At 44.7% G+C, this 21,719-nt stretch overlaps 1 protein-coding gene across 1 annotated transcript in view; it reads left to right on the forward strand.

Annotated features, from left to right (window-relative positions):
* Nucleotides 1-21,719, forward strand: part of FBXL2 (F-box and leucine rich repeat protein 2) — a 90,579-nt gene that overhangs the window by 17,346 nt on the left and 51,514 nt on the right. Inside the window, exon 2 of the mRNA XM_062215902.1 lies at nt 4,419-4,480. Within this exon, the coding sequence (XP_062071886.1) occupies nt 4,419-4,480 (62 nt within the window). The remainder of the gene's footprint in view (nt 1-4,418; nt 4,481-21,719) is intronic.

Genomic DNA, 21,719 nt, shown 5'->3' on the forward strand with positions numbered 1-21,719 from the left:
AAAAGTTCTGTAGATACCTGTTAGGTCCATTTGGTCTATGGTGTCGAGTAAATCTGCTGCTTCCTTGTTGATTTTCTTTCTGGTTTATCTGTCCATTGCTGTAAGTATTGTAGTTCTGCAATACTATTGTATTGTAGTCTAAGTCCCCTCTAAATCCCTTAACATTTCTTTTAAATAGCCAGGTGCCCTATGATTAGGTGTATATGTTTATAATAGTCCTGTTGAATTGATCCCTTAATCATTATATAGTGCTCTTCTTTGTCTCTTTTAAAAGCTTTTGTGTTGGCCAGTGCTGCGGCTCACTTGGCTAATCCTCTGCCTGTGGTGCCAGCATCCCGGGTTCTAGCCCCGGTCGGGGTGCCAGATTCTGTCCCGGCTGCTCCTCTTCCAGTCCAGCTCTCCGCTGTGGCCTGGGAGTGTAGTGGAGGATGGCCCAAGTCCTTGGGCCCTGCACCCACATGGGAGACCAGGAAGAGGCACCTGGCTCCTGGCTTCAGATTGGCACAGTGCGCTGGCTGTGGTGGCCATTTTGGGGGTGAACCAATGGAAGGAAGACCTTTCTCTCTGTCTCTCTCACTGTCTAACTCTGCCTGTCAAAAAAATAAAAATAAAAATAATTTTTTTAAAAAGCTTTTGTGTTAAAGTCTATTTTTTCCAATATTAAGATGGCTACGCCAGCTCTTTTTTGGTTTCTGTTGGCATGGGATATCTTTTTCCAACCTTTCACTTTCAGTCTGCATGCATCTTTGTTGGAAAGATGTGTTTCTTGTAAGCAGCAAATAGATGGGTTTTGTTTTTTAATCCATTCAGCCAGTCTGTCTTTTAACTGGGGAGCTGAGGCCATTAACGTTCAAGGTGACTATTGATAAGCAATGACTTTGCCCTGCCATTTTTCCAAAGATATTCCTGATTTATACTTTGAACTTCTTGTGATCTTTTACTGAGAGATTTTCTTCCTTTCTTGCTTTCGCACTGATGGCTGTGTTTCTGTGTTTCTGTGTGCCTCACCTCCTTAAGCGTCTTGAGCAGGACTCAGCGGTGTGTTTTCAAGGCTCATTCCTGTGGTGACGTGTAACAGTATTATTTCTTTGTGCTCAGGGGTACTCCAGTGATTTTTTTCATGTATTCATCAGTTGATGAACATTTGAATTATATCTACTTTTTAACAGTTACAAATAATGCCATTGTGAACATTCATATACACATTTTTATATGGATATATAGTTTCTCATGAGTTTTGATATGCAAGGTTCTTCAAAATGTTCATGGAAAATGGAATTAACTGATAAGTTTATTTTGGTGCCAAAATAAAAAATCAAAGCCAAACTCCATGCTTTCCAGGGGTCTTCAAGAAGTTTATGGAGGAGTGGGCATCATGGCACAGTGGGGTTAAGCAGGGATTTGGGATGCCTACAGCCCAAAGATTTGATTCCTGGATTCTCTTGCTTCTGATCTAGTTTCTTGCTAATGCACACCCTGGGAGTTAGCGGAGGATCTCTCATGCACTTGAGGATCTGCCATACAAATGGGAGACCTGGATTGAGTTCAAGCTCCTAGCTTTGCATCAGCCCAGTCAAGCTATTGTCGCAGTCCCTGCAGGCATCTGGTGACTTAACCAGGACACAGAGCTCTGTCGCCCCCCTCTCTCTGTGTTGATGTGCCCTTCAAATATATTAAAAAAAAAAAAACTTTTTTAAAGATTTGTTTTGTTTACTTGAAAGAGTTACAGAGGGAGAGAGAGACAGAGAGGTCTTCCATCTACTGGTTCATTCCCCAAATGGCCACAACGGATGGAGCTGAGCCAATCCAAAGCCAGGAGCCAGGAGCTTCATCCAGGTCTCCCACGTGGGTGCAGGAGCCCAAGGACTTGGACCATTTTCTGTTGCTTTCCCAGGCAGATTAGCAGGGAGCTGGATTGGAAGTGGAGCAGCCAGAATTCGAAGTGGCATCCGTATGGGGTGCCAGCGCCACAGGCCGGGGCTTTAACCCCCTGTGCCACAGTGCCAGCCCTATGTATGAACATTTAAAAAAATAATGATGCGGGGCCGGCACTACGGCTCACTAGGCTAATCCTCTGCCTGCGGCGCTGGAACCCTGGGTTCTAGTCCTGGTTGGGGTGCCGGATTCTGTCCCGGTTGCCCCTCTTCCAGTCCAGCTCTCTTCTGTGGCCCAGGAGTACAGTGGAGGATGGCCCAGGTGCTTGGGCCCTGCACCCGCATGGGAAACCAGGAGGAAACACCTGGCTCCTGGCTTCGGATTGGTGCAGCACGCTGGCCGCAACGCGCTGACCGTAGCGGCCACTTGGGGGGTGAACCAGTGAAAGGAAGACCTTTCTTTCTGTCTCTCTCACTGTCTAACTCTGCCTGTCAAAATAATAATAATAATAATAATAATAATGATGATGATGCCATTGAAAATTCATGGAATGTGCATCTTATGAAAAAACTATGCATGAATTTCAAAAATATTTGCACTAAAATCAATTTAACATTTTTATTTGAGATGCAGACATAGAGAGAGGTTGGGGGTGAGAACGAGCGGCTCTCCTACTTGCTGCTTCACTCTGCATTTACCCGCAACTGGGGCTGGGCCAGGCTGAAGTCAGGAGCTGGGAACTTGATGCACGTCCTCCTTGGGAATGGCCGGGACCCAGCCATCCGAGCCATCGCCCGTGGCCTCCCAAGAGGAGGCTGGAGTCAGAAGTGGAGCCATGGCTTGAGCCCAGGCACTTCGGTGTAGGATGTGGCCGCCAGCTAGACACCGCCTCCTGAACTGTAACTCCGTTTTCCCAGGCATCGTTAAGGTGTCCTCTCGTATGGCAGTCCTGCCTCACCTCTGGTGAGCTGCAGGTTGTTTTCCACAGCGGCTGTAGCGTTTTACATTCCTACAGCACGGTGTGAAGATGCCGATTTCCCATGTCCTCACCCTTACTTGTGAATTTCTTTTTAAATACCAGCCTTCCTTGTGGGTGTGAAATATCATTACGGTTTGACTTTAGTAGCTCCCTGGTGGCTCATGGTGAGCATGCTTTCATGGATGTGTTGGTCATTTTTGTGTCTTCTTTGTATAAGTATATTCAAATCTTTTACCCATTTTTAATGGGATTGTCTCTTTATTTCTGAGTTGTGGAAGTGTTCTGTATTCTGGGTATAAATCCCTTCTTTTTGTGTTTTGCAAGTGTTTTCTCTGAGGTGGTGGTTTTCCTTTCCACTCTCGGGGATGCTCTGGAAGCACAGAATTTGTGAATTCTGGTGAAGTCTGATCGTCTCTTTTCCTTTGGTTGTGCTTCTGGTGTCATGTCTAAAGAACTATTGCAAAGTCAACGTCATATATACAGTGTCTGTGTTCTCTTGAGGCTTATAGTTTTATCTTTCATGCTCATTTAGGTCTCTGATCTTTGTTGACTTGGTTTTCCTTTTGAATGGTGTGAGAGACAGAGGCCCAGCTTTACTGTTTGCATGGGAACACCCCGTTGGTCCAGCACCACTTCTTAAGACGACTTCCTGCTTATAAATCTGTTGCCCGTAATGTGAGTTTATTTCTGGCCTCTCAGTTCTCTTCCACTTATCTGTTCTTTATGTCTGTCCTTGTGCCAGTACTACAGTGTTCCAATTACTGTAGCTTTGTAGCAAATTTTGAATTTTGTAGTAAAGTTTGAATCCTCAAAGTATTTTGTTTTTCAAGATTATTTTAGCTATTCTTGATCTCTTGAATTTCCATCTAATTATAGGATCAGTGCGTCAATTTCTGGAAAAAAAGCAACAAAATAATAAAACTCCAGCTGGGATTCTGAATAGGGATTACAATGTTAACTCTGTGGATTAGTTTGGGAAGTGTTGCTAACATAACACTGTTAAATCTTCTAAGTCAGAATGAGGGTGTCTTTCAATTTAAGTCTTTTTGGATGTCTCTCAACATCTCTAAGTTTTCAGCGTGGAGTTCTTATACTTTTTTGGTTAAATTTACTCCTAAGTATTTTATCATTTTGATGAGGCTGTAAATGGGATTTTCTTGTTTACATTCAGAGTGTTCACTGCTGGTGTATAGAAATAAAGACATTTGATGTGGTGTCTTACAAACTTGCCGACTCCTTGATTAGTTTTGATTTCTGTGGATATTTACTGTATACACGGTCATGTCATGTGCAAGTAGAGGTTGTCTGTCTTTTCCAGTCGGTTTGCCTTTCATTTCTTGCCTAATTGCCTTGGCTAGAACCTCTGTTGTAATGTAATATACAGTGGCTTTGTGTTGACATTCTAATGAAATGGTACTAGAATATAGACTATTTTCTATCCCTCAATATTGTCGTGTGGCAACTTCATGAATTTATTGTCATATTTTCAGGGCTGTGATTGAGGCTGTTCTGATCCATACTGGATAAAGAACAGTTTAACAATTTCTTTTCTTTTTTCTTTCAGGTTTTCTCCAACAATGATGAAGGCCTTATTAACAAGAAGTTACCCAAAGAACTTCTCTTAAGGTAAGGGTAGATAACTTTGAACGAGGAGCCCAGATTCTCTTCAGTCATCAAGTTCCAAGACTGTCCTCTTTCTCACTCTCAGTGATAGCATAGAAGACAGATGGAATTAGCCTGACTGACTTTCTGTTTTTGTTTTATAGAATGCTGTTCAGCTTGTTGTTAACTTTTACTTGTCTAATCCAGAATGTACTAAGTATGTACGTAGCATTGGTCTGGATTCTTTTGTGTCGTGGTAAGTATTGTAACACTCTTCAGTAGGCGCCGTTGTTTCGGTATGAGTAGATTTTCGTGACAGAGTTAGTAACATGAAGAAAGATGGTTGTGAAAGGTGTGAACCTCTGATGTCAGGGTTTGATGTTTTCTGATAAGTGGGTGTTTAAATACAAAACGTAAGTGTAGTTATGATATGTTCTTACCAAGCATTTAAAATGTCAGTCCCACATATTGACGTTTTTTTATCTGTTTTATGAGAAGCTTGTGTTAAGTGACAGTGCGTACTGTGAAATGCTTTATTTCTGGTGTCTCTGGGTAAATAGTAAATTTCATTTGGTTGCCATTTCAGCAAGTAAAACTGCCAACCAACATGTGTTGCACCTGAAACAATGTAATTTCCTTTTGTATTTTGCAAACATCGAATTTTATTTTAGTTTTTGATGTTTTAATTCTTTATAATTAATGCATATATGGTAATGCATTTTTGCATTTTACTTGGAATGGCATTTCTCAAAATCTGTTTATCATTTCACTGATACTCCACAAAATAAAACAGCTTCTGTGGTCAGGTGAGTATGAGCATCAGTATGTTAACAGATCTGAGTTCTTAAAGTTTTTTTACAAAATTTTCATTTTAGGGGCCGGCACTGTGGCGCAGTGAGTAAAATCACTGCCTGTAGTGCTGGCATCTTATATGGGCACTGGTTTGAGTCCTGGCTGATCTACTTCCAATCCAGCTCTCTGCTAAGGCCTGGGAGAGTAATAGGAGATGGCCCAAGTGCTTGGGCCCCTGCACCTGCATGGGGGACCCAGAAGACACTCCTGGCTTCAGATTGGCCCAATTCAGCCCATTGCAGCCATCTGGGGAGTGTACCAGCAGATGGAAGATTCTCTCTCTGCCTCTGCCTCTCCCTCTCTGTAACTCTGCTTTTCAAATAAATGAATAAATCTTAAAAAAAAATTTTTTTTTGACAGGCAGAGTGGATAGTGAGAGAGAGACAGAGAGGAAGGTCTTCCTTTTTTTTTGCCGTTGGTTCACCCTCCAATGGCCGCCATGGCCAGCACGCTGCACCACGCTGATCCGAAGGCAGGAGCCAGGTGCTTCTCCTGGTCTCCCAGGTGGGTGCAGGGCCCAAGCACTTGGGCCATCCTCCACTGCCTTCCCGGGCCATAGCAGAGAGCTGGCCTGGAAGAGGGGCAACCGGGATAGAATCCGGTGCCCCAACTGGGACTAGAACCCGGTGTGCTGGCGCCACAAGGTGGAGGATTAGCCTGTTGAGCCACGGCGCCGGCCAAAAATTTTTTTTCATTTTATTTGAAAGGCAGAGACAGAAACAGGTTGAAATCTTCCATCCACTGGTTCACTCCCTAAATGCCCACAGAGGTGGTTCTGGTTGAAGACAGGACCCCAGAACTCCATCTGGGTTCCCCATGTGGGTGGTAGGGACCCAAGTCCTTGAGCCATTATCAGCTGTTGTCCAGGGTGTGCACTGGAGGGAGCTGGATTGGAGGCAGAGGTGGGGCTTGAATGCGGGTCCCGAGAATCAGCGTCTTTTCCACAGGGCTTCGCAGAGCCTTGCTAGGCTACTATGCACGGTGTGGCTCCAAGTGAAGGTCTGTGGCATTTCAAACTTGTTCACAGTGAACGCTGTTGATGTCTGTGGGAAATTCCGACACACAGTTAAAGCCTGACCAGACACGCCATTCCCTGGTTGCAGTCCATCTCATTGAGCATTTGAGGAATCAGTTTGAATTTTGTTTGAATATCGGTAGCGGTTCATTTTCTCTCTCTGAAGTCGCCACAGAGCCGCAGGTTTCTCGCCCACGCTGTCATCTGTGTTAGGGTTTTCCCCGAGTCAGACAAGGGCAGGGCTCAGTGTGTCTCTGGTGGTGGTCACATTTTCAGGACCTTGTTGTGTTTTTCATTAGTCATCAGATGTTGTTTGCCGCTGCTGCCATGAGCTCATTCTACTCAGTTAATAAAAATGGAAAATTAACCGGGACAGGATTGTGTGAAAATATCAATGAAAAGTTATTCCAAGAAAATAAATATTTGGATAAAAGAGAATATTCTTTGTCATTTGACTCTCTTTATACTAAGGAGGTGGTGACAGAAGGGACGTCTGGTAATCATATCAACCACAGGGGCGATCAGGAACCAGCACGGCTGAGCCCGAGTGGGTTGTCCCTGCGGGCGACAGTATACATCCTGCTTCCCAGGGCTGTGCAGTGCCCACACCCTTCCTGGGAGCACCTGCTCAGCCCTGGCTCTGGGCAGTCCCAGCCAGCTTTGCAAAGGCAACGTCTTAGTCGTTCAGCACGTGGGTGCCTACACCCCACCTTCTGGTGAACACTGCTGCTGTTGGTGACTCTAGGCTACTACGTATTTTTTCCTTTTTTGTAGAGTTGGCTTGCAAATTCTGCCTGGCCACGGAACACTGTTGATACTAAATAAATGAATGCAAGGAAGGGTGATATCACTTTGTGGTAGTGCGCTTTCTGAACTGGGGTCTTAGAAATAGTAGCATTTTGAAAGATGCATGAGAGACCCAGCTGCTGGGAACCTTGGAGCTGTTGTCAGTAGGTACAGCTTTTGACTCTTGCCACAAAGCTTGTCTTAGATCATCTTTCAGAAAGAATTGCCGGGCCAGTGCTGTGGCTTAACAGGCTAATCTTCCGCCTTGCCGGTGCCAGCACCCCGGGTTCTAGTCCCGGTTGGGACGCCGGATTCTGTTCCGGTTGCCCCTCTTCCAGGCCAGCTCTCTGCTGTGGCCCGGGAAGGCAGTGGAGGATGGCCCAAGTCCTTGGGCCCTGCACCGCATGGGAGACCAGGAGAAGCTCCTGGCTCCTGGCTCCTGGCTTCGGATCAGCGTGATGCAGCGTGCTGGCCATGGCGGCCATTGGAGGGTGAACCAACGGCAAAAAGGAAGACCTTTCTGTCTGTCTCTCTCTCTCATTGTCCACTCTGCCTGTCAAAAAAAAAAAAAAAAAAAAGAAAGAAAGAAAGAATTGCCAATGGAGAGCGAATGTTCATAACACGTCTTGTCATAGGTTTGGTTTCCCACTTCTGTTTTTATTTTGGATTCTGTAAGGGTCATTTAAATTTTTTGAAGATTTGTTGGAGAGGTAGAGTTATACACAGAGAGGTCCATCTGCTGGTTCACTCCCTGAATGACTGGCCAAAGCCAGGAGCTAGGAGGTTCTTCCAGGTCTCCCATGTGAGTGCAGGAGCCCAAACACTTGAGCCATCTTCCACTGCCTTCCCAGGTGCATTAGCAGGGAGCTGGGTGGAAAGTGGAGCATCTGGGACTTGAACTGGTACCCATTTGAGATGCCAGCACCACAGGTGGAGGCTTAACCTATATGCCACAGTGCTGGCCCCGGGTAATTTAAATTTTACAGCACTGCCTCCACACTCTTCTCTGCCTTGTGTATCTTAAAATGATCTCTCACTAGTGGCGTTTTAACTTTTAATGGTTTTGCTGTCCTTAAATCTTCCTCCAGACTTTGTGCTTAGCCATAGCAGCTCTCCCTGTTCTATGCAGTACTTTGAAGAGGGTTTGAGCCTGGTCATCCAAGTAGCTATCTCTGTCATTGGTGTCAATCCCACAGCAGTGAGTGCAGCCAGGGCCCGCCTCACGGCACTTATCTCTTGATGATTTCCTGTTCAGTTAAATGATGTCTGCCCAGGCTTGCTTTTTGCCTTGTTTTTGTGTATTGTTTTGTAACAGCTCAGACTCTTGGTCTCAATCTTGCTGAATTCTGTTCAGCTCAGTCTTACTTCATCAAGAGAAGTGAATTCTTTGGTTTATTTGCTGATAGTCCAGTCATTTTCTCTTCTGCCATGTTTGAGCTCTTCCTGTTACCGCCCTCTTAAATGTTCCTCTAGTTTCTCGTGCTAATCCCATCCACTGAAACCCCAGCTTCTCCTCTGGAACCATTAAAAAGCAGGACCTGGAGAAAATGCTTCTTTTCATCTCTTTAATTTCACTGGATTCAGAAAAGTCTGCATTTTCAACTGGTCATTTTATTGCTAGCTTACATACTCAATATTTTTAAAAAGATTTGTTATTCAGTTGAGATATAGAGTTAAAGAGAGAGGGAGAATCAGAGAAAGGTCTTCTATCCACAGTTCACTCTCCAGATGGCCACAACGGCTGGAGCTGGGCCAATCCGAAGCCAGGAGCTTCTTCTGGGTCTCCCGTGTGGGTGCAGGGGCACAAGCACTTGGACCACCTTCTGCTTTTCCAGACCATAGCAGAGAGCTGGATCGGAAGAGGGCAGCCGGGACTTGAACTGGTGCCCCTATGGGATGCCGCAACGGTGGTGGCTTTACCTGCTACGCTACAGGCTGGCCCTGATACTCAATATTATTAACTCATAGATTTATTCTGCCTAGTTTTAGTTTATCACTGTGCAAATTGTTTTTTTAAGGGTTTATTGGTTTTATTTGAAAGGCAGAGTTACAAAGAGAGGGAGATATCTTCCATACACTATTTCACTCCCCAGACAGTTGTGGAGGTCAGGACTGGGTCAGGCTGAAACCAGGAGCTTCATCCATGTCTCCCGTTTGGGTGGCAGGGGCCTAAGCTCCTGGGCCGTCCTCTGCTGCCTCCCCAGGTGCATCAGCAGGGAGCTGGGTCAGAAGTGGAGCAGCTGGCACTTGAACTGGCGCCCATGTGGGATGCTGGTGTCACAGGACCCTCGACGCCACAACACTGGCCCCTACTGAACAAGTTTTTATAATTTTGCTTTTTCTCCTCAACTTTCCCTGACAAATTAAAGGTATTAAGCTTTTCTATTTGACCTTTTGCTGTTTCTTTTACAGCTTGTAATTTTACATTTTTTGGGGGAGTCAGCTCTATAATGCTCATGACAATAGGAATATTTAATTTGTGATCTGTGTCTTTTAGTGAGTTGTATTGTCCTTATGTACATTTGCCCACATCGTACTTGTCTGTATTATTTTGGGAGCCAGGTTTCCTGGGTTAATATTTCAACTCTCCTCACTTATTAGAGGTGTGACCTTCGTTAAGTTACCTACGTCTCTTGGCCTTGGCCCTCCATCTGTTAAATGGGAATAGGAACAGTTCTTGCCCTGTGGGGTAATTACCAGTTCTTATAGTACTTGGGATTTCATGAGTATTAAATTAATCTCAGTGCTTATTTTACTCTGATCAGTTTTGGATGCCTGAATGTTTTGTTTCTTTTTTTAAATATTTGTTTATTTGAAAGTTAGAGTTACACAGAGAGAGAAGGAGAGGCAGAGAGAGAGGGGTCTTCCATCCGCTGGTTAACTCCCCAATTGGCCTCAACAGCCGGAGCTATGCTGATCCGAAGCCAGGAGCCTCCTCCGAGTCTTCCATGTGGGTGCAGGGGCCCAAGGTCTTGGGCCATCTTCTACTGCTTTCCCAGGCCACAGCAAAGAGCAGTATTGGAAGTGGAGCAGCTGGGTCTCGAGCCAGTGCCCATATGGGATGCTGGCACTGCAGGCGGCAGCTTTACCTGCTACACCAAAGAGTTGGCCCTGCCTGAATGTTTAATAAATGATTTTAATGATACAGTCAGTTTTAATGCAAGCAGCTGATCAACCAAGCTGCCCTAATATGAATCTTAATAAGTATTGTTACTAAAAGAAAATGGCAGTAAAGAACCTGATTGTTAGGTAAGTGGAAATAGCCCTGGACTAATTCAACCTCAGTGAAAACTGCATATTCCCATCTTAAGTGAAACCAACAGCTCTTTGGGCATAAGCAGATGGGTGGTGTTGGTGTGACAGTTATTTGTATTGAAAAGACACAGTCTCAGGGCCGGCGCTGTGGCGCAGTGGGTTAATGCCCTGGCCTGAAGAGCTGGCATCCCATATGGGCACCGGTTCTAGTCCCAGCTGCTCCTCTTCTGATCCAGCTCTCTGCTGTGGCCTGGGAAAGCAGTAGAAGATGGCCCAAATCCTTGGGCCCCTGCACCCGTGTGGGGTACGCGGAAGAAGCTCCTGCTCCTGGCTTCGGATTGGCATAGCTCCAGCCATTGAGGCCAATTGGGGAGTGAACCAGTGGATGGAAGACCTGTCTCTTTACCTCTCCTCTCTCTGTGTAACTCTGACTTTCAAATAAATAAATCTTAAAAAAAAAAAAAAAAAAAAAGACACAGTCTCTTTTAGGGAACCATTCCTGTTTTGAAAAAAAGTTACTGGCCTACAACTCTGATCATAAATTTTAGTATTAGTTGTTTTTGACCTTAAGTTTTAGTTTCTGTCATGGTTGCTTTCATTCCTTACTAATGAAGTGGAAGTCTTCAAAGGAGATAGTACTTGACCCCTGTGCTAGACAGTTTACAGCTACTCTAGAAGACGAAACTCTTGTTAGTCAGGCACATTTAAGAAATCATTATTGTTGGCATAATTTTTTTCCTCTTTAAGCTTACGTGGCTAGATCACAAAATTAGGCAGTCAGAGTGTGTGCTGGCTGAAGGAAGTTTCAGTTACCCTAACTGCAGGAGCCCAGCCTGGTAATTCTCAGCTACACTAGCTCAGCTACACAATTCCATGTCATTTGGCAGTTATAGTAGTTTATTAGGGAAGATTATAAAATGACCAGTACATAAATCTCCAAATTTTCTCTTTATAAAATTTTTTATTCATTATATTAAATATATTACCATTTCTATAACTTATAAAGCTAATCCTACAAGTGAAAATTATCGTGGTTTTGGTTGCCGTCACGAAGGTATAGCCCAGTACTTACGCGTACTCATGGGGCCTTGGCCAACAGTGCAGCACAGGGCTTGTGCCTGTGCGGCTGTCAGTGTGTGCGCGTCCTTGCCTGCTGGTGGATTTCAGCACTCCATGGACTTTCTCAAGGGCGGGGCCTCTCCCTCCTGCTGTCCGTGGCGCCTGCTGCCTTGTCTATTACAGGGCAACCCAGCAGCTAAGATGCCCATTGCAGGTGCACACTGCAGTATCAAGCGTACACATCTCTGGGATTTTCCCTTTTTATCATTTGGTTTTCCATTTGCTTGTTTGCTCTTGTTAGTGATTCACCTTACACTTCAGGCTGGATGAGTCAGGTGCAGCGGCCCACAGGCCCGCCCTCTTATTAGGTCTGTGCACTGCTGCACACGTTTCAGGATGGGCACTTTGGGGCTGGTGCTGGGGCGTAGTAGGCTAGGCCTCTGCCTGTGGCGCTGGCATCCCAGATGGCCACCAGTTCATGTCCTGGCTGCTCCTCTTCTGATCCAGCTCTCTGCTTATGGCCTGGAAAAGCAGAAGATGGCCCAAGTGCTTTGGCCCCTGGACCCGTGTGGCAAACCTGGAAGAAGCTCTGGCTTCGGATTGGCTCAGCTCCAGCCGTTGAGGCATTTGGGGAATGAAACAGTGGACGAAGACCTCTCTCTCTGTCATTCCCTCTCTCTGTCACTCTACCTCTCGAATAAGTAAACCTTTAAAAAGAAAAAAAGATTGGCATTTAAATTCAAATAGTGGTAGAAGCAGCTTTTCTTTAGTTGAGTTTGAGGCAATGCTTGGACATTAAAACTCCAGTGATAGCTTTGGATTTATTTTTTAATCTACAGCTAGGTGGCATGAAACACCAGTAAATCTCCACCGACTGAAGGGTGGAGCTGGATGACTTCTGCCCAGAGCCTCATCCCTGGAAGGTTCCATCAGAGAAATGCTGACCTGGAAGACTGAAGTCAGTGCTTACAACAGAACACACTGGCAGACGGGGCTCTGAACAGTCAAATAAGACAAAATACTGGCCCGTCAAAGACAAATAGCAAAGGAGCGCTGACATAACTAAGGCTGTAGTGTACAGATAAAACAGCTGTTAAGAATTTTAGGGGCTAATACTGTGGCTCACTAGGTTAATCCTCCGCCTGCAGCACCAGCATCCCATATGGGTGCCAGGTTCTAGACCTGGTTGCTCCTCTTCCAGTCCAGCTCTCTGCTGTGGCCCAGGAAGGCAGTGGAGGATGGCCCAGGTGCTTGGGCCCCTGTACCTGCATGGGAGACCAGGAAGAGGCACCTGGCTTTGGATCGGCATAGCTCCGGCCATGGCGGCCATTTTGGGGGGTGTGAACCAACGGAAGGAAGACCTTTCTCTCTGTCTCTCTCTCTCTCACTGTCTATAATTCTGTCAAATAAAAAGCAGATTGTCAAAAATTTAAAAAGAATTTTAAAAGAAACATAGATTAGTTCTATTAGAAAAACAATTTGAAGGGGCCATGAACAAATAGAGAAATACTGATGGCAAATAAATGTCCAAAAAGATGCTCCAACAGCCCCTACACATCAGAATGACAGTGTTGCCTATCAGATTGGCAAAACCCAAGTTGTGGTACCAGGTTTCGGCAAGGCAGTAGCTGATAATTTTGGTTAGTGTGTCACTGTATTAGCCATTCTGTGGGGAAAACACTGGGGAAGTGTTTTCACAGTGCTAGATGTACATATTCACAAATCCGTTACTAGGGATTTACTAACTCCTGTTTGCGTAGCCACACTGAGGTCTATACGAAGGGAAGACTACTGCAGCTTGTTTTTTCTAACGTTAGTTTCCCAGAATCAGATTGCTCATGATTCTTGGTTAATTATAGACTTGCTCACTGGTCCAGGTGTTATCAAAAGCTCCATCCCCGTCCCCAGTGCCAATCAAAGTAACAAGGACAAGGTTTGGGGTGAAGGAGAGAGACAGTCTGTTGACATACGAGAGCACAGCCGTCTTCCAAGTCCCAGGATTACCACTGCGCTGGAGGAGGGGGTTTGGGGCTTGTGAAGGGGGTGCTGGTATGGCGAAATCCCGAGAGAGCTGCAGGTCTGTGGTGTCAGGTGCCATGGCCGGAGCAGTGACCGTGCAGTCCTTCTCTGTCCTGTGGTCCTTCAGGCCCACAGGTGCTGAGATTACATCTGGGGTGAAACACCATGTTCCCCTGGTCTGGAAGAGAAGTTGAGATAGGAACAAGGCGGTGTGTACCTTAGCCGTGGGTAAGCGGGAAGCCAGCAGTCCACTGAAGTGTCAGCTTCCCAGCTTTTCATTTAAGTAGGAGAAGTTGTCTGCTAATGGTATTTTACCCTTACAGCACGCTCTTTGCTTTGTGATAAAGAATATCCATAGATATTGTACCCTTTCCCTCCCTACTATTAAGGTAATATTATAAAGAACTTTGTATGGATGTTTTCTCTTTAAGAAAATTATCTTAAATATATTTTGATTAAATATGTTTAGTTTATGAACTTTTTAAAAAAAGATTTTATGTATTTGAGAGGTAGAGTTACAGAGAGAAGGAGAGACAGAAAAGTCTTCCATCCACTGGTTCACTTCCCAAATGGCCACAGTGGCCGGAGCTGGGCCCATTGGAAGCCAGGAGCCAAGAGCTCCTTCTGGGTCTCCTTCCTATGTGGGTGTAGGGGCCCTCCTCTGCTTTCCCAGGCAGTAGCAGAGAGTTGTATCAGAAAGGGAGCTGCCGAGACACAAGCCAGCGCCTATATGGGATGCAGGCATCGCAGGCAGAGGCTCAGCCTACTAGGCCGCAGCGCCGGCCCCTGTTCGTTGACTGTAAAATAGAAAAAGAAAGTAAGTTCTTACATGGTCTCCTCTGAGAAGTGTTTTCCACTCCTGATTTTGTTACAAGAAGTGGCCCACGTTGGTCTGTTTAGCTTGCTCACTCACACTTGGTGCTGTGTGAATATGCTAATGTATTAGTATGTACTTCTTGCTCCTCCTCTTGATGAGTACTTGGTTTGTTTCCTGTGTGGTGTTAATGAGAGCAGCACTGCTGTAGAAATCTTTAGATGGCTCCTGGTCCACAGTACACTCTTCTCTCTGGAGTGGAAGTGTGGGGATTATAAGCAATACAAATATTAAATTTATTAAGTAATAATTTTTTTCAGTGTGGTCTTATCAGTTTACATTCATACAGTGAGTAAGAGATTCAGTTCAGTGTCTCCTTCCTAACACTTAGTACTCTCATATCATAATTTGTGTTAGAGAAGTCTAGAACAGCGTCTGATCGTGCTTTGGTTTTGAATTTTCTTGAATTCTCGTAATGTTGAGCATCTGCCCATATGTTTATTAGTCATACGCATTTCCTCTTCTGGCTTTTTTTTTTTCCTGTCTTTTATGTTTTTCTTACGGATTTGTAGGAGTTCTTATATTTTCAGTACAGTCTTTATACTTATATTAAAATTTATTTGACAAGTATTGCCTCCCATCTTTTAACTTGTTCATTTGTATTCTTTTTTATTTTTAAGATTTATTTTGTTTAGTTGAAATGCAGACTTACAAGGTAGGGGAGGGAGAAAGATACCTTCCATTTGCTGGTCCACTCCCCAAATAGCCACAGTGGTCGGGGCTGTGCCAGGACCCAGGAACAACTTCTGGTTCTCCCACATGGGTGCATGGACTCAAGGACTTGGGCCATCCTCCACTGATATCCCAGGTGCATTAGCAGGGAGCTGGGTTGAATGTAGAGCAGCCGGGACTCTAACCTGTACCCATTTGAGATGCTAGGGTTGCAGGAGGCAGCCTTACCTGCTACACCGCAGTGCTGGCCTCCATTTGCATTCTTTAAGGCATCTTTTGATGACCATATAACTTCTGTGATATCAAATGTACAAATCTTTTATTTTATGGGTAGTGTTTTGTTGTGCTTTCAAAAGAAACTTCTTCCCTACCCTGAGAACAGAGAAATACACACATATTTTCTTCTGAAAGCTTAAAAATTTTGTCTTTAGTATTTTAGTTTTTAATCATTCTGGTATGGATCTTTGTGGTATAAGAATCTATTTTCCATGTGGATTATTAATTTTTCCAGATTCATTGATTGAGTAAACCTTACTTTTCTTCAAAGAAATGCCGCATCACTTCAGTCATGTGTATGTGGGTCTGTTTCTAGAGTCCATGTTCTGTTCTATTACGTAAGGTTGTTACCACATATTTGATAAGGCATCTGTATTTTTGAGTGACTAGGGTCCATATAGTTCTCATACTGTGTTTATCTGAGTTTGGAATTAATAGCAAGCCTCAAAGAATTGAATGAAGGAATATATATTCATTCGCTGCTTCCTGGAAGAGTTTGTCTGAATTTTCCTGATCCTAGAAATGAAATGAAATGAACTCATAAATTTCTGAGAGTCTAGAATTTTCTTTGTGGGGAAATAACTACTAATTTACTTTGATAGGAATAGGATTTGTTTAAAAAAAAGATTTATTGATGGAGATTGGGTTAAGATGGCAGAGTAGGGAGGGAGCTTACTGCTTTAGTCTAGGAGAGGATAGCTTAAAAAAGTGGAGAGAGCGCAGTCTTCGGGAAGAGTTAGGGAGAAAATGGCAGAGGGAACTCCACGCAAATTAGAGGGACACTGTGCACCTATGTGGAGGGCGTGGACACCAACACTCAGGACCCCAGCAGCCGAGAGCCTGCGCACCAGCGTGGGAGAGTGAGGTGAGAGCAGACGGCAGCAGCCCAGGCCACTGGTGATAGAGCTGCAGGAGGAGCCTGGAGGGAATCTGGCTCGGAGCCTCATGGGGGACAGTGAACCTGCCAGACTGGAGGAGAAAAAAATGGTGGGGGGCACATTTCTCTCTCCCCGATCACCCTGCAGCGCTGTATGAAACAAGCGTTAGAGAGCAGGCGCCATTTTGGACATACATAACAGATGCACCAGCTTGTTCCATGCCCAGCAACCAGCCAAGCAGAGTCTGGCGGGAAGTGACAGGGGCTGGGTGCTCATGACTGTGGGAGGCTTGTGTGCCAGGACTGTGCAAACACTGAGGCTGCGTGGGAGGACTCAGGCTGTGGCTGGGACATTGGGCTGTCACTGTGGGAGACTCCACACGCTCAGGGCTTCCTGGTTACCTGGTGAGGGACATTGCTGGGGAATGTGAGCTTATACTGAGGACTGCACAGATCATTTGTGTGGTCTTTGTGGCAGAGCGGCAAATAATATACCCACTGGGGCTAGAGCTCAGGCACTGGTCCCCTTTGAGGAGAGGGGGTGAGCTGAGTCTATGCCAACAGAGCAGAATAAACCTTCCCTCTGATTAAAAAAAAAAATTTACCATTCCAACCTGGGTGTCACCGGAGACACTGCCTTCACCCTGCAGCACTGAACAGCTCCCTGGCCACACCCACCACACACTTCTAGCTAGTCACTCAAAAGCAGACACTGCACTCGTCCACAGAGGTGTAGTCCAGATAGAAGCAGCCACAGTGAAAAAATAAGCCAACGATTATGTCCAAAAATGCCAAATAACCAATTCAAGAAACAAGAATAAGGAAAACAACATGATGACCCCAAAAGAACACAACACTTCAGTACTAGATTGTGAAGATGAAGAGATTGAAGAAATGCCAGAAGTTGAATTAAAAAAAAATTGATTTTTTTAATAGGTTTACTTAGAAGTAACCAGAAGCAAATGCATGAACTAATAAAATCCACACATGACATGAAAGAAAATTTCTGACACGAAATTGAGATACTAAAGAGAAATCAAACTGAAATCTTGGAAATTAAGAATTCAGTAGAACAAATGCAAAATGTAGTGGAAAGCTTTGACAAATTGGTGAAGCAAAATAAATAATATCCAACTTAGAAGAAAAATCACAGGAAATTATACAATCAGACCAAAAATAAGAAGAAATTAGAAAAAAAAAAAAAACACTGCTGGTAATCTACAGGATGCTATCAAACAACCCAACATACTGGTCCTAGGAGTTCCTGAAGGCATGGAAAGAAAAATTATTAAAAGGCCTTTTAGTGAAATAATAACAGAAAACTCCCCTAATTTGGAGAAAGAGACAGGAAACAAATAGAACTTCTAATAGACATGACCAGAAAAGATCTTCACCATGACACATTCTAATCAAATGCTCCACAGTATTACATAAAAGATTCTAAAATGTCCACAAGAGAAACACCAGATTACTTTTAGAGAATCTCCAATTAGACTCACAGCAGACTTCTCATCAGAAATCCTACAGGCAGCCGGCGCCGCGGCTCACTAGGCTAATCCTCCGCCTGCGGCACCGGCACCCTGGATTCTAGTCCCAGTTGAGGCGCCGGTTCTGTCCCAGTTGGTCCTCTTCCAGTCCAGCTCTCTGCTGTGGCCCAGGAAGGCAGTGGAGGATGGCCCAAGTGCTTGGGCCCTGCACCTGCATGGGAGACCAGGAGGAAGCACCTGGTTCCTGGCTTCGGATTGGCGCAGCGCGCCCACCGTAGCGGCCATTTGGGGGTTGAACCAATGGAAGGAAGACCTTTCTCTCTCTCTCACTAACACTGCCTGTCAAAAAATAATAATAAAAAATAAAGACCCTCTAAACAAACAAAAAAAAAAAAAGCCCAGGACTGGATGACTTCACTGCTGAATTCTACCAGGCATTTAAGGAAGAGCTAACTATAATTCTTCTCAAGCTATTCAAAATAATTGAAATGGAGGGACTCCTCCCAAATTCTGTGAAGCCAGCATCACCTTAATTCCTAAACCTTAAGGGGCCAGCGCTGTGGCATAGCAGGTAAAGCCACCACCTGCAGTGCCAGCATCCTATGTAGGCGCTGGTTCGAGTCCCGGCTACTCCACTTCCAATACAGCTCTCTGCTATGGCCTGGGAAAGCAGTGGAAGATGGCCCAAGTCCTTTGGCCCCCGTGCCCACATGGGAGACCTGGAAAAAGCTCTTGGCTCCTGGCTTTGGATTGATGTAGCTCCAGCTGTTGCAGACATCTGGGGAGTGTACCAGCAGATGGAAGATCTCTCTCTCTTTGCCTCTCCTTCTCTCTCAATGTAACTCTGATGTTCAAGTAAATAAATATTTTTTTTTTGACAGGCAGAGTGGATAGTGAGAGAGAGACAGAGAGGAAGGTCTTCCTTTTTGCCGTTGGTTCACCCTCCAATGGCAGCTGCGGCCAGCACATCTCGCTGATCCGAAGCCAGGAGCCAGGTGCCTCTCCTGGTCTCCCATGTGGGTGCAGGGCCCAAGGACTTGGGCCATCCTCCACTGCCCTCCCGGGCCATAGCAGAGAGCTGGCCTGGAAGAGGGGCAACTGGGACAGAATCCAGCACCCCAACCAGGACTAGAACCCGGTGTGCCGGTGCCACAAGGCGGAGGATTAGCCTGTTGAGCTACGGCACCGGCATAAATAAATATTTTTAAAAATAAACTTAGGAAGATGCAGCAGGGGCTGCTGCTGTGGCACAGTGGGTTAAAGCCATGGACTGCAGTGACGGCATCCCATATGGGTGTTGGTTCGAGTCCCAGCTGCTCCACTTCTGATACAGCTCTCTGCTATGGCCTGGGAAAGCAGTAGAAGATGGCCCAAGTCCTTGGGCCCCTGCACCCACGTGGGAAACCCAGAAGAAGCTCCTGACTCCTAGCTTTGGATCAGCTCAGCTCTGGCCATTGCAGTCATTTGGGGAGTGAACCAGTGGAAGGAAGACTGCTCTCACTCTCGCTCTCGCTCTCCTTTGCTCTGTAACTCTTTCAAATAATTTAAAAAAAAAAAGATGCAACAGAGAAAGAGAACTACAGACCAATTTCCCTGATGAACATAGATGCAAAAATCCTCAACCAAATTTTGGCCAGTCAAATCCAACAACAAATCAGAAAGATCATTCCCTTGGACCAAGTAGGATTTATCCCCGGTATACAGGGATGGCTTAACATTCGCGAACCAATCCATGTGATACATCACATTAACTGAGGAACAAAATCTGTACGATTATCTCAATAGATGTAGAAAAAGCATTCAATGAAATACAACACTCTTTCATGATGAGAACTCTAAGCAAATTCTGTATAGAAGGAACCTTCCTTAACCTAAGGCAATCTATGACAAATCCATAGCCAGCATCCTATTGAATGGGGAAAAGTTGGAAGCATTCCCACTTAGATCCAGAACCAGACAGGGATGCCCACTCTCACCACTGCTATTCAGTATAGTCCTGGAAGGACATTCTTCTCAGATAAAGAAAAAATGATGCTGAAATTCATATGGAAACATAGGAGACCCTAAATAGCTAAAGCAATCTTACACAATGAAAACAAAGCTGGAGGCATCACGATTCTAGATTTCAAGATGCACTACAAGGCAGTTACAATGAAAACAGCCTGGTACTGGTACAAAACAGACAGACCGACCAATGGAACAGAATAGAAATTCCAGAAATCAATCCAAGCAGGTGCAACCAACTTATATTTGACCAAGGAGCTAAAACCAGTCTCTGGAGCAAGAACAACAAATGGTGCTGGGAAAACTGGAATCCCCATGCAAAGTATGAAGCAAGACCCCTACCTTACACTTAACTCAAAAATCCACTTAAATGGATTAAAGACCTAAGTCTACAAGCCGGTACCATTAAATTACTAGTAAACGTTGCAGAAACCGTGCAAGACATTGGCATAAGCAAAGAGTTCTTGGTAAAGACCCCAGAGGCATAGGCGATCAAAGCCAAAATTGACAAATTGGATTACATAAAATTCAGAAGCTTCTGCACTACAAAAGAAACACTCAGCAAAGTGAAGTGGCAACTGACAGAATGGGAGAAATAATTTACAAACTATGCATCTGATAAAGGATTAAAAACCAGGATATATAAAGAGATAAAGAAACTCAATACAACTAAACAAACAACCCAGTTTAAAAATGGGCCAAGGACTTATTTTTCTTTTTTTTAAAGAGTTATTTTATTTATTTGAAAAACAGAGTTACAGAGAGAGGTAGAGACCGAGAGAGGGGTCTTCCATCTGCTGGTTCACTTCCTAGATGGCCACAACAGCCGGAGCTGAGCCAGTCAGGAGCCAGGAGCCAGGAACTTCTTCCAGGTCTCCCATGTGGATGCAGGGGCCCAAGGACTTAACCCATCTTCTACTGCTATCCCAGGCCATAGAAGAAAGCTGGATAGGAAGAGGAGCAGCTGGGACTAGAACCAGTGCCCATATGGGATGCCAGGGCTTTAACCCACTGCGCCATAGAGCCGGCCCCTAAACAGACATTTTTCAAAACTGGAAATCTATATTATAACAGACACATGAAAAATGCTCAGGATCACTAGCTGTCAGGGAAATGCAACTCAAGACCGCAATGAGGTTTTACCTCAGCCCTGTTAGAATGGCTCTCATACAGAAATCAACAAACAACAAATGCTGGTGAGGATGTGGGGAAAAAAGCTCCCTGATCCACTGCTGGTGGGAATGTAAACCGGTAAAACCACTATGGAAGACAGTGTGGAGATCCTTAGAAATCCGAACATAGACCTACCATACGACCCAGCCATCCACTCCTGGGAATTTACCCAAGGGGAAATGAAACCAGCATATGAAAATGTTATCTGTACCCCCATATTTATTGCAGCTCAATTCACAATAGCTAAGACATGGAACTGATCTAAATTAGCCCAATCAACTGAAGAATGGATAAAGAAATCATGGGATATACTACACAGCATTAAAAAAAATGAAATCTGGTCATTTGCAACAAAATGGATGAATCTGGACAACATCATACTTAGTGAAATAAGCCATCCCAAAGAGACAAATGCCATGTGTTCTTCCTGACTGTGATAACTAGGAGAGCACCTGAATGCAATCTGTAGAAGTGAAATTGACATAGGAGAAGCAGTGACTTTGAACAGCCCCTGTCCTGACTGTTGAGGAGCAGTTCAACTATTTGTTGAACTCTTAAGGTAGAGTTAAACATTTGTAGAAGGTCAATTGAAAATAGATCTAAGTAAAAAATAAGAGTGGAATAAGAGAGGGAGAAAAAACGGGATGGAAGTACGGGTGGGCGAGCAGGCGTGGTGGAAAAAATCACCATGTTCCTAACTTTGAAATTATGAAATGTGTGAAGCTCGTAACTGTAAAGCTGTATAATTCTGCATATATTCCTTTGGACTGACTTCTAAGGGTACAGTTTAAAAGCTTGCCATGGATTCCCAAATCCTCTTAAGCTGGGTGGTAAAAATATTAAGTGTAGGTGATCATATGGATAGGATTAAGGGTCTGGTAATAATAATAGGTAGAATTAAAAAGGAGTAATGC

The sequence above is a fragment of the Lepus europaeus genome, chromosome 2 (genome assembly GCF_033115175.1).
Source record: "Lepus europaeus isolate LE1 chromosome 2, mLepTim1.pri, whole genome shotgun sequence".
Taxonomy (NCBI): domain Eukaryota; kingdom Metazoa; phylum Chordata; class Mammalia; order Lagomorpha; family Leporidae; genus Lepus; species Lepus europaeus.